The sequence below is a fragment of the Pogona vitticeps genome, chromosome 5, assembly GCF_051106095.1.
Source record: "Pogona vitticeps strain Pit_001003342236 chromosome 5, PviZW2.1, whole genome shotgun sequence".
Taxonomy (NCBI): domain Eukaryota; kingdom Metazoa; phylum Chordata; class Lepidosauria; order Squamata; family Agamidae; genus Pogona; species Pogona vitticeps.
Genome location: NC_135787.1, coordinates 173,594,887 through 173,608,661, shown reverse-complemented (window position 1 = coordinate 173,608,661; position 13,775 = coordinate 173,594,887). Strand labels below are relative to the sequence as shown.

Here is a 13,775-nt window from a genome sequence, read left to right as displayed (position 1 = left end):
TTACTTTCTGCTTTGCTTTTTTTGCAATTCAGATGGGTCTTACACGCTTGGCTTGCTTTTCTCCCCCCTTAAGCCAGAACAGATTAATCGTGTTTCCCATCGATCTTGCAGTGGTTTTTTTTGAAGGGGGGTTGATTTTTTTTCTTTGGCCATAATGGATTAATTGCATTTCAGTGCATTTCAATGGGAAACGGTGCTTCAACTTACAGTATGACCATTTTGGGTTACGACCAGCTTCCTGAACGGATTAAGTTCGTAAATCGAGGCACCACTGCATAGTACCAGTTTATCTTTAAAGATTCCACAAAGTTTATTTCTTGTTTTAAGGCAAAAAAGCCACACACCTGCCCCGCTCCAAAATAAAATGTGTACATGCTTCAACTCAGTGCAGCAACGAGAAACAATCTGTTCTTGTCCAATGCCAGGTTTCAGTTTAATTTTACCATTTAAAATGTCTGCTACTATTACAAGGAGAACTTTCCGTTCTCCCGCCGGATCACGCCGCCATTAATCTTGAAGATTTCAAACGGAGAGCTACTTATAAGAATTCGAGACTGTGCTCACAACTATCCCCAAAAATCATTTTTATATGAATGCTGCTCAGTGGGGGCGGGGGGGAGAGGCGGTTAGATTAGAAAAAAGATGGGGGGAGGCGGGGCAACGGTGCTGAAGCGCGAGCTCTTACAATGCTGAGGGGCGGGACAACAGCTCTGCTCGAAATACGGAAAGGGGGGTGGCCGCGGTTGGGGAGATTAAAAATATGTGCCCTTTGGAAGAGCGCGGGGGAAGCTGCTGGGATCAAGCCATCTTGTTACGACCAATCCCCCGCTGCCGAAGAAGACGGACAGGGCCGAGAAACCGGCTGGTCACCTCTTCTATAACTACGGCTATGGAATACTGAGGAAAAAGGCGGGGCTTATCTTGGGCGAGGAGGCGTGGCGCTGGAGAATCCAAGCTGTGTACCTCACAAACGAGGGGAGAGCAGAGGGGGCGGGGCCTGAGTGGCCGTTGGTCTCGCGGCGGTGCGAGCTCGCGACCCTCCCCCCCCCCTCCGCGTTCGGCCAAGGCAAAGACGCTGCCGTTCCGGCGGCGGCGGCGGCGGCGGCGAGGAGGAGGAGCCGTAGCGGCGCGGCGGTTTTCGGGAGAGGCATTTTGTGCCTGGTGCCGAAGCCGCCGCTGAACAATGGACGAGTCTCCGGCAGGACCGGGGCCCTGCCCAGCTGCCGCTCCGGTCGCCATGGGTGGGGAAAACGAGGCAGAAAGCCGGCAAGGCCCCGCGGACCGGGCCAGCGGAAAGTCCCGCCTGAACCTGTTGGACACTTGCGGGGTGTGTGAGCAACATATCCAGAGCCGGCGGCCCAAGCTGCTGCCTTGCCTCCACACGCTCTGCTTCCGCTGCCTGCCCCCGCCTCACCGCTACCTCATGCTGCCGCCTCCCGCCGCTCCTTCGCCGGGCGGCGGTCCCAAAGACCCGCCGTTGCCGCCCCCGCCCCCGCTGCTGCAGCCTTCGCCGGCTCCCTCGTCGCCCGTCTCCACCCCGCCCTCGCCGCTGCACTGCAACCCGGGTAAGAGCCGACCCCTTCACGCCGGAGCGACACAGGGACGGAGGGAAGGGCGACGGCCTCCGTCGCGGTTTTATTTCCTAACTTAGCGCGTGGGTAGCCCGAGCATAAGAGACGAAATGATGTCCAAGGGCCACGGCTGGTCTGAGGAGAGGCTTTTTGTTTCCCCGTAACCCCAGAGATGTGTAGGAGGGAGATGAAGGGATAGCTTTTCCCCTCTTTAAAATGGTCTTCCCCTTTCGGAGAGAAGGCCTGGGACTGGCAATAAGTGTCCGGCCTGAGCCTTAGTTCATGCTATGCCCTCGTTCCGTGGTCGGATTTTAACTAAGTTATTGTTAGTGATCGGTGGTGGTAGGTGCGAACCTGCTTCGTTAGGTACATAAAAAATGCAGGGAGACGAGGGCTGAGAAGCGGTTGGGGAGTTAGTTATAGGAAGGCAGCAGACAGGCGGAGATCGCATCCTGGCAGCCGGGGATGTGAAAAGCAAACAATAGCTTGGGGTTGTTCTCGTTTTAAGGTAATGTAAGTCAGCGGCAGGGAAGGTAGAGGCTTTCGGTCTCTCAACAACACTTGGTTTTATGGCTACTGATTGGAAAACTTGTGGGACTTAAAAGGAGGGATGGATGCTGTCATCTAAGACCAGATCTTCAGGTCCCTTTTCATCCTTCCTGAATTCACAATCTCTGTGGTCCAAGCCGGATTTGCCCAGATCTGTACATGAGACAACAGGAGTGTATGCGGATTCAGGAAGGATGAACAGGGACCTGTAGATCTAATCTATATTGAAATTGGCCTTTAAAAAGGGAAATCGTGACTGACTGGCTGGGACTTCCTATTGTTTACCTACGCATTCTGTGTTTAGTGCAAGTATTTGACAGGAAATCCTCATTAAATATAGGTCCATGAACTTACCTCATTATCTCTATTGAAAGCAAGTGTGTGGGTGAAATCTCAAACACAAAACAAGAAACAAAGACAACTTTTGGAGCTGAAGCAGTAGTATCTGTTTTCTTTATTATGTTTTAAAAATGCTTTTCTGACTATTAAGGGTGCCAAAGTTAAGCACTTGTACAAAAAGATAAAATTCTTTAGAAGAGATTGAAATGTAAATTTTAGTATAAATGTGTTGTGCAAAATGAAGGACTTTAAAGAGATTTCTTGCTAAAGTAACTGCTTATAGAAAACGCTTCCATGTAGATGGTTATTTGCTCATGTTGGCTTATTTCTGAATGACAGATTCTTGTTGCTGATATTTGACTTATAGTGGAAATAAGGAAGTGAAGTGTAGCTGTGTTCCTCGATTTGTGGGAAATAATTTCCAGGACTTTAAATGGTTGTGTGTGTGTTGAAATGTAAGTTAAAAGCAGGGATATCTGGTTTTCTGCTTTGTGTTAATAGTTCAGGCCTTATAAATCTATTCCGTGTGCATTATACATTCCTTCCCTTTATATGACCATGTCTAATATCTTCTATATCTGTATTAGAAAATCTGCTGAATGAAACATGATCATACACTGTTTTACAGCTAAAATACTTCTGAAACAAATGTCCTCAAACTTTACTAATGCTGGATCACTGAGAATGAAAATGATGCTTAAAACTGTTGATTGGCTCTAGCTTTCAAGATATGCTATTCGGTCAGTATATATGACCCTTGACTCCGGAATACCAGAGAGTAAGTGAGTTATAAAAGGAAGGGATCTCAGTTTGAATCATAAATGACTAAAATACATCTTTGACTGGATCTGTGAATAAATCTATGACTAGGTTTGGACAGTGCTTTTCAGGCAAGAATGATGCATGCACTCTGAAGCTGGTATTGCATCATACATGCTATGAATTGCATCATGTCATTCCTAGAAGTCATGGATGATGTAATCATCACAAAACTTACATCATTCTGCTGAACAAATTGCCCTAGAAATCATGCAGTATCGCACCCTCTTATTTGTCATTGCTTGAGGGACACATTTCTGTTTAGCCAAAGTGAGAAGATATGCCTCATACTTGTGTGAACAGTGCAGATAACTTCTGCTATGTTTGTGGTAAAGTAACTTGCATCACAAAAGTGCAGTATAATCACTATGGTTAAGAAAGGCTATCAGCTTTATTTTGGCTACAAAATTGGAGATAAGGACAAGAGGCGGGACCCACACATATGCTGCAATACTTGTGCAACAAATCTTCACCCAGTGATTGAACAGAAAAAGGAAATCTATGCTTTTTGCAGTGCCAATGATTTGGAAAGAGGCAATACGTCATACCAACAATTGTTACTTCTGCACGGTGCCTCCAGTTGGAGAGGGTGCGTCAAAGAAAAAAAGTGGACTGTGTATTATCCAAACAGTCCATCAGCTATATCCCACAAAGAATGACCAATGCACCAGAAAAGGGATGAATATAAAAACGGATCAGTTTTTCTGACAAATATAGCCGATTCGTCATATATTCGTCAATCCGTATTTGTAAAATTTTAAATCAGGACGATTATGGCTTGACAAATATTTCCTCTGTTTTATTCAATGATCTGTTCATATTCGTCTATACTCGTTACCCCTTTGAGGGGCCTCTGTGAGCTTGCTGGCATGTCCGGCAGCCAATAGCACCACTGAAAGGTATGTCTACTTTTTACAGATGCTTCATACGAGGGGGTGCTGGTAAGTATTGAGCCTTTCCCAGAAAAAATTGAGCTAGGAAGCTCTAACTGCCACACTATTCTACATATTCCCCCAGGAAGTCAATGCACTTGCGACATCTATCCTGCAGCTTCTTAAGTCCCTGCAAATAAAATTTTTCCGACTTCGGGTGTAACCACTCATTTGCAGCATTAGCTGCCTCCAGAACACTCCCAAATCGTTGTCCCTTTAGATGTTTTTTGAGTTTGTGGAATAGATAATATTCAGAAGGAGGCAGGTCGGGAGAATAGGGTGGATGGGACATCTCTTGAAAGCCTAAGAATGTCAGTTTTGCCATTGTTTTACCTGCAGTGTGTGACGAGGCGTCATTAAACAGGATTACACCTTTGGAGAGCTTTCCTCAATGTTTTTCCTTGATGTTTTGCCTCAACTTTATCAATAAAGCACAGTAATATTTTGCACTGATAGTTGAACTGTGTTGGAGGTAGTCCACCAGCAGAACTCCCTTCTTATCCCAAAAAACTGTTGCCATTTGCTTCTGCACCGACCTTTGCACTTGGAACTTCTTTGGCCTGGGGGAACCACTGTGCCCCCATTCCTTAGACGGTTCCTTTGTCTCAGGATCATAACAGTAGATCCATGTCTCATCACCAGTTACCAGTTTGCCCAGGAAATCTGATTCAATTCTTGCAAAATGTTCCAAAAAAGCCACCAATGACTCCACACGTTTCCTCGTTTGTTTGATTGTCAAAAGTTTGGGGATCCACTTTGCTGCCAGCTTTCTCATTTCCAAGTCGTTGTGGATAATGGCACCAACTCTCTCACGTGATATTCTCAGATATATAGCAATACTTTTGGCTGATATTTGGTGATCTTCTATGAGCATGTCATGGATGGCTTTCACATTTGCAGGCACAGAGACAGAAACAGGCCTTTCGCTGGGTTTCTCACTTTCAATACCGAAATAGCCAGTTTAAAAATTGACAACCCAATGTTTAACTGTTGTGTATTGTGAGCTGATAGTAATGATTGTAGGATGCTTCACAGAGACCCCAGGCCCCAATTCTTCTGAGAAATTACCAGATATATAACACATATATGAATTTGCTTATCTTTCTCTGTGTTAGTTGGACACCTGTTCTTTGCAGCAACCACCAACATCCTGTTTTCTTTCCATGTGCAAGCCTGGTACTTGCCAAGTAATGGTTTGCAGCCCCAGCTAGCTGAGCCTGTGGTTTACATCGGCCAACCACAGATAGCCTGTTTGTTCAGTTTCCTGTTGAGAATAGGTAATGGCTTGCTATCAAGTTAGGAGGACCCAGGGCGGGGGACCTGCTCAAGGGAATACTTAGAACTACCAGCCCCTCTTAAAATCCTATAGGTAGAGACTCTGTAGTCAAACCCCCTGACCTAATTGTCTGCCAATAGATATTTTCTGTATCTTTATTTCCCTGTGGTTAGAAATCTTAAAAGCTCTTTGCATTGTTTGATCGGGGTCCCTTATGTCTGGGGGACCCGAGTGGCCACTCAAAATAAACAGCGTTTGTTCTCTCTTGAGTCTGTGTATGGTCAAATCTCATGCTTGCTGGTACAAGAGTGTTTTAACACTCCCAGATTTCTTATATCTGGCTCACAGAATGAAGGGCCACTGTCACCCATAGTTTGTGACATTTCATCATGGATCTGCTTTCCACCTTTCCCTAGAAGAAACAGGAACTTGATTATGGTCCTATGCTGTTCCACATTGAACTTTTCTGGAGGTACAGCCATGTTCACTTTGGAGCTGAACATGAAAGATAAGTTAAAATCAATACACCTTGCAATTTACAGCTTCCTAGCTCAATTTTTTTCTGGGAAAGGCTCAATACTTATCAGCTCCCCCTCGTATAAGCTTTTCCCATCTGGCCGTTCCCCATTCTGTTTGTGCTCTCTGGAGTGAAAACAGTTGCTGCTTGCTGGTGCTCTTGCTGTTTTGCTTTTGCAGCAGCAAAGCAAAGACTTATATTTTTCTTTTTTATCATCAAGCATCAACTTTACTGGGAATTTGGGGAGGGATTTCAGGTACTTAGGCTACTTCGGAAGTAAGGACTTAACTTTATTTCAAATTAAAATCAATCAAACCTTTTTTTTCTGGAGGCTTGTGTATTTATATATTGTCCAGTTTTTTTTGGGGGGGGGGGGACTGTCATTGTGTGACTGTGGAATCTCTTTTCCTTTATATTCAATTTTCAAAAGTTCATTTTAGAGAGGCTTCTGTATCATGGAATTTGGTGGCTGGCTGGATCCATCATTCCTTTTCCATCCAAAAGTACTTATTACAGATGTGTGTCTAGGTGGGAGGATTATTCAGTTTTCAAAAATTCATTTTAGAGAGGCTTCTGTGTCTCAGGGAATTTGGTGGGTGGCTGGATCCATCATTCCTTTTTCTTCTAAAAGTACTTATTTTGTGTGTGTGTGAGTGCGAGTGACTGAGGCTTAGCTGGCAGGGCTTAGCTGTCCCTCTCTGTCTCTAAGTTCCTTAAGTTCCTCCAACTCCTTAGTGTCCACCTTCTTGTTTTCTTTCCTAGGTGGAGAAGGCGGGGGGGGGGGAGGTCTGAGTCTCCTTAGAATAAGATGGGAGCGACGGCACTCCTACAAATGCTTCCTGGCCCTGGCCTGGGGCTTCACATCTAGCTAGTAATTTTAACTGCAAATAAAGAACACATTAATCTGTAAAGACAGATATCAAGAAGCAACTTCCTGCAAGTGAAAATGACCAAACACCATTACAGTAGTTGCCACTTTCAGCTCTTAATTGAGACCACTCACATGCATCATAAACAATCTGTAACCTATTCTTGACAAGAATACTTCAGTCTCCCAAGCCATTGGTGAGAGAGACCTGTACGGTACTTGCTTATGGACTACGCCCCATCTCAAACAACCATTGACACGCAACAAAGCAAAGTGTCCTGCTTATGCAACAGACTATGTAACCCTGATTCAGAGATGGGAATTAAACCCTGCTATAAACCCAGATGCCAGCTCTGTCACACATCTACTCTGGAAACACAAATGCAGTCACCAACAGTGTTTCTTACACAATATTGGGACATTTTTGTTTTTTTGCTCTTCTGAAGTGATCTATGCCATCCTTCACAAACAATGCCCTTCTGCTCTCTCTATATTGAACAAACAGGACAATCTTTGAGCAAAAGTATTAATGGCTATAATTCTGACATTAGGAATGGAAACCCACAGAAACTGGTTTCAGAACATTTCAGTTTACCTGGAAACTTGTTGAATGAGGTAACTGACAGTACCATCCTAGTTACAATGGATGTAGAGGCACTCTATAACAACATCCCACACAAATATGGACTACAAACTATCACAAACACCATCCAAAACAAGGAAGAAGCCCACATAATCACCATCCTATTTAACTTTGTACTCAAAACACAACTACCTCCAGATGAATGGAACTGCAGTGGGGACCTACATGACCCCACAATATGCAAATATATTCATGGCTAACTTGGAACAACACTTCCTCAACTGCTACACCCAAAAGCCACTCCTATTTGAGGTACATTGATGACATTTATCTGATCTGAAACCATGGAGAGGAAAAATTCCACCAAGATTTTATTAACTTTCTTCCAAATATCAACCTCAACCTGGAACAATCTGTGCAACAGGTGCATTTTCTAGACACCACTATGAGACTGCACCATGGACATCTTAGCATCACACTGTATCAGAAACCCACCAAGTGATACACCTATTTGCACTCTTCTAGCTTCCATCCTGAGCACATAACAAAATCCATTGTGTACAGCTGTTTTATCCCCTTCATGCTGACACATGTACATTTTGTTGAGCTAATGATTCTCTTGCATGGTTTGTAGTACTGGATATTAGTGGGAGGGAGGCTTTTGGGATCTAAAGTGATTCTCTCCTTTCCACAAATCTACTGTATTGCCAAAATTCTTTTTCCTACTTTTGGCTCACTCTTTTCCCATCTGTTAGCTTTGATTCCTGTTGTTCTGTTAGTCTCTGTCTTCTTTGTGACCTTCCATGATGTAGCAGACATGAGGGATGTCTCTCCCACATGGCAGAGATAATGCAAGTTCATAGTATAATCTGAGACCTGCAGAATTGAATGGGAATCTATGGATCATCAAGTTCTGTTCTTTGCATGTAACCCAGACATATTTTAGCACTTTTGGTTTCTTAGTAGAAAAGTGAATCAGCCAAGTTGATAGCATTTTATATGCTTTATTTATTTATTTATTTATTTATTTATTTATTTATTTATTTATTTATTTATTTATTTATTTATTTATTTATTTATTTATTTATTTAACTTATATGCCACCCACACTACCCGAAGGTCTCTGGGCGGCTTACAGCATTTAAAATACAATAAAAAGGCAAAATAAAAGGGCAAAATAATTAAAGTGCAATTAAAATATATATTCTAAAAATTGCCATCAGACCTACAGCTGATATTATTTCAGTTAAAAGCCATTTGGAACAGGAAGGTTTTGACCTGGCGCCGAAATGTCATCACGTCGGCGCCAGATGAATCTCAGTCGGGAGGGCATTCCATAGTCTGGGGGCAGCTGCCGAAAAGGCCCTTTCTCTACAAGCCCTCCCTCTTATCTCCTTAAGGGATGGCTCTTTCAAAAGGGCCCCCTGGTTAGATCTTAACTGCCGGGTAGGTTGGATAGAGGATGTGTTTACACTTAGAATGATGGCAGCATAGTATTCATAGTAGTAGGCCATGGTGCCAGATTCTCCTCTCCTCTCAGTTCTGAGTTTTTATATATTTTCTGTAGTGGCATCATATGTGGTTTGTCTATTCAGTTCTGATTGAACATTATGTTAGAATATTGAGAATTTTACAGGCCTGAACAGGTCAAGACAGTAGTGGTAATAAGCTGCCATAATGATCACCTGTGCAAGACTCAGAAGTGCTGAGTCACAGTGACTGTGAAGAGGAAGATGCAACATCTGTTTATGATGCAACACCCATGTATGAAGATGAAACACCTGTCTTGATCGGACAGAGGCATCTGCTTAAATGTATATAAGTGAACAATGTCTATGTGATGTATCTTCTTCCTCTATACTCTATTCTGCTATCCTCTATGTACTTTGCCTCTATATTGCTGCCACACCGAAGGACTGCTGCTTTGTATATTTGTACATTTCTGTAAATACATGTGTCTTGAAGAAGAAGAACGTGTGTGTGTTTTTCCTTCATCAGAACTCTGCAAATTACCAGCAAGAATGATATTTTTAAAAATCAATTTGATTTAAATCATAATTTAGTTTTTTAAAAATTATTTAAAATAATAAAAAAAATCAATGTTTGTAAAAAAAAATGTGATATAACTCAAATCTACCCTGTCATCTGGCACGTAGCTGTTTTTGTTTACATAATCATGCTAACCTGACACTAACAATGTCTTTTTGCATGCAGAAGATATGTTTAACGACATCTGGTTTGATTATACTTAAAGAACAGGGAATAATTCATTTATTTAATTTTATTTAAAATATTTTAAATCCATCTTCTTTAAAAAGGACTAAATGTGGCTTACAATCATTAAAGGCAATATTTAAATCTAAAAACGGTAAGTATACAAATACTAAAAAGGATCAAAACAAAGGATCATATAAAACAAGGTAAACAAAGCAACACAAAAACACATTCAAAGCAGTAAGACACAGCAATCTGTTTTAAACCCCGACTCAAGCAGCTGGTCATTTATCATTCAGCAAACATCATGAGTGTGACATCAACAAAAGTGATGCTTCACTACTGAAATGGACCGTAATTATGAGGACTAAAATATAGTTTGTAATCCAGTCTAAAGAAATTGCTTAATTTTGTGGTCGTGATATTAAGAGGTTGAAAATACAAACATGAAAAGTTTTTCCATGAATAGTCGTTAGCTTTTACCCCACCAGGTGAAGTACTATACAGTACAGTGGTGCCTCGCTTAACAACGTTAATTGGTTCCAAAAAAAACATTGCTATGGGAAAACATCACTAACGGATTACCGTCCTTAAGCGAAAATCGCCATAGGAAACATTGCTAAGCAAAACAATGTATCCCCCATTGGAATGCATTGAAGCCTATTCAGTGCATTTCAATGGTTTTGCGATGTCCATTTTTGCAATTTAAGTGTGTCTTAAAAGGTTCAAAAATGGTTTTAAATGCTTGGGATCATTAGAGCACCTTCTAAAACATGTGCAAACTTAATTTGGCTTTGTTCTGACTCTTCGTTAATTTTTGGTGAATTTTTTTTTCTCCCCCATTGGAAAGCATTGAACCCGATTTTGACAGCTGTCAAATGGGTTCAATGTATTTCAGTGGGGGGGGGGAATTCATCAAAAATTAACAAAGAGTCAGAACAAAGCCAAATTAAGTTTGCATACGTTTTAGAAGGTGCTCTAACGAATCCAAGCATTTAAAACGGTTTCTGACTCTTCGTTAAGTTTTGGTGAATTTTTTTCTCCCCCATTGGAATGCATTGATCCCGATTTTGACAGCTTGACATCGCTAAGCAAATACATTGTTAAATGAGGCAATCGCTAAGCGAGGCACCACTGTACTTGTCTCCAGTCAATTCTGATAATATAAATGAAATGTTTATATTTAATATGTGTTAACACAAAGATGCATACTTGTAATAAAGACCATTGGAGTCTGGTGTGTCTCCCTAGTGTCATTCCTGGTTTCACTCCAAGTAGCTTTGGTACTAGAGACACACATTATTTACGTTTATCTCTCTTTTTCAATCTGTTGCTGACTGAAATTGAACAGTCTTGGTGTACATTAATTGCGAGCAGGCATTAATTGCATGAAGCACATTATTCTGTTCAACAGGCTAAGTTAGTAACATTTAATACCAATTTATGATGCTTAAAAATGATTAACAACATTTTCATTCTATTGCTTGTCATCTAATTTGTATGTATGCTATATAAATGAAAACATTTAGAGTCAAATATGAGTTGTATAATGGATTTTCACTTTTCAAACAGTAAAAGGCTTTTCTGCCCCCTGTACTTTATAGTGAGAAAGGAAATACTGGAGGGAATTGAATAATTTTCAAGAACAACATCTCAGGAAATAATTCTGTACAACATGGCAAGATCCAAAGGCTAAATAGAATAGAGTTAAACTTTGTGATGTTATAAAATCACTATCAAGTGATGAAAATTATAAATATCTTGGAATACCAGAAGCAGGTAACGTCAAGCACACAAAAGTTGAAGAATGGACAGAAAGGAAATGTATAAAGAGACTGCAGAAAATTTTAAAATCACAATTGAATGGTGGAAATACAATCAAAGCCATAAACACATGGGCAGTTCCAGTAATTTAGATACCCAGTTGGAATAATAATTTGGACCTATAATGACTTAATAGAATTGGATCATAAAATGTGGAAACTAGTGAACATGCATCATGCACTACATCCAGAAAATGATCTGGACAGATTATATTTGCCATGAAAAATTGGAGGCCATGGGTTACTGCAAATCCAGCAGGTGGTAGAGGAGGGAGAAAGAAGCCTAAATGATTATATTAGTTCAATTAGAGAAAAAAATACTTAAGATGGTAAAAATAGAAACTATTTTGAAAACACCAGAAACTGGCTCAATATGAGAAACAACAATTTGAAAATTAACAGTTGGAAAAATGTAGCTTAGGTGTACCAATTTACAAAGCAGTATCCAAACAATGACAACAGTTACTATTGAGTAGTACATATCTTAACTGTTGCTAGGCATATAACATGCGTGGTTGGAAAGTTCCTTCATGGAAACTTCCTAGTCTCATATATGAGACTAGGAAGTTTCCATGAAGGAACCTTTCCAGCCACGCATGTTCAGGCAAGTCTACTTTTTCAGGCCAGTGCAGTGTAAAGTAAGCATTAAGGCATACAGAAATAAGATACATACAGTGGTGCCTTGATTTACGAACTTAATCCGTATTGGAAGGGTGTTTGTAAGTCAAAACATTTGTAAGTCAAAGCACTGTTTCCCATAGGAATGCATTGAAAACCAATTAATCTGTTCCGGCCGAAGGAAAAAATATCCAAAAACAAACAAACCTGCAAGCCCCTGGGGCTGCAAAAAAACAAAACATATCCCCAAATAAACACAAACATAATCCCATCAGCCCAATCCCACCCTGCAAAAGATGAAAAAATAGTTTTAGAAAAGCAGAAAGCAGCACCTTACCTCTGCTGCCGAGCCAGGGCTTCCCCACTGCCATGGGGAAGACCTCCCGGGGGTCCCCCCCGCCGCCAATCACAGCCTTCGGAGGCCTCCCAGGGCTTCCCCACCGCCGTGGGAGACCTCACAGCGGGCCGCCACCGGTCGCCCCCTTCAGGCTTTCCTGGGGGGGGGGGTAGACTGGGCCTTACCAGGGGAGGTACAAGACAAAACCTAAGAGATTCAGAGTAAGAGAAGCGATATAGCAGAAGAGGAATTGATAAATAAATTCAAGAAAGTATTAGAAACAAATAGAGATGGGGCTATTTGTATATGAATATGAATACCCCCACACAGCTGGAGTTAATGAGGGGCTGGATCACTACATGTTGTAGATTTTGAATGCAGAACCAGAATCATTCCAAGAGATCTTTTGGGATTTGCAAGAGCTTTTCAAGAATGGCTTATGAAAGTAGCCACAGAAAAGTCTGGTCAGTTGGTATATAAAGAGGCAACTCTTTGAGTACAGTATATCAAGACCTCTGTTATAAAGCTGTACAGTGGACCCTCGACTTACAGACGGCTCGACTTACAGACTTTTCGAGTTACAGACTTCTCTGGCTGCAAAATTTAGATTCGACTTGCAGCCAGAGAATCGATTTACAGACCAGAAAAAAACCAAAATGGAATAAAAATAGAGTAAAAACCACTGGGTATGGGATTAATCGGTTTTCAGTGCATTGTAGTTCAATGGAGATTCGACTTACAGACTTTTCGACTTGCAGCCACCATTCCAGTACGGATTAATTCCTTAAGTAGAGGGTCCACTGTATCATGGAGACATGCTTTAAAACCAATAACAGACATCCTAATGAAGAATAAAATAAGATATAGTTGGGGATATCCAGTATACATTGTTGACCAGTGGGAGCTTACTTATGATAATCAGTGGAAATAAGAAGTTGGAAAAATGAGAGAAGAAACAAGATAAATTAGTAGCTGTGAGGGGGAAGTGGAAGATCAGGACAGATCTCAATTGGATTGATGTATCAACTGGACAAATAGTTTAGAAAAAGAAATGACAAAGATGTGTTAATAGACAAGTTATAACGATTGAGTTCATGTATTATGGTAGACAAGTATGATGTGTTGGTTAACCGCAGTAATTTGTTGGGATTAATTAAAAATATATTAGTAAACTATGAGGATATATAGTAGAAAGAAATAGATAGGAAGAAATGTGAACTAGCAAAATAAGGCTTCTTTAGGTAATATAGCCTCTTTTTACAAAGGAGAATATAAGGAAAATGTAAGAGGAGAAAAGGAAAAGGAAAAAAATTAAAACTAATAGAAATA

General features: G+C 41.2%; 1 protein-coding gene across 3 annotated transcripts in view; it reads left to right on the top strand.

The window, feature by feature from the left end:
• Nucleotides 1-745: 745 nt before the first annotated feature.
• Nucleotides 746-13,775, top strand: part of TRIM24 (tripartite motif containing 24) — a 67,794-nt gene continuing 54,764 nt past the window's right edge. For 2 of the 3 annotated variants that reach the window (XM_020800432.3, XM_020800431.3), the window contains exon 1: nt 746-1,565. In XM_020800432.3, the coding sequence (XP_020656091.1) occupies nt 1,184-1,565 (382 nt within the window). In that variant the 5' untranslated portion in view covers nt 746-1,183. The remainder of the gene's footprint in view (nt 1,566-13,775) is intronic. The other variant, XM_020800430.3, reaches the window with a different exon arrangement.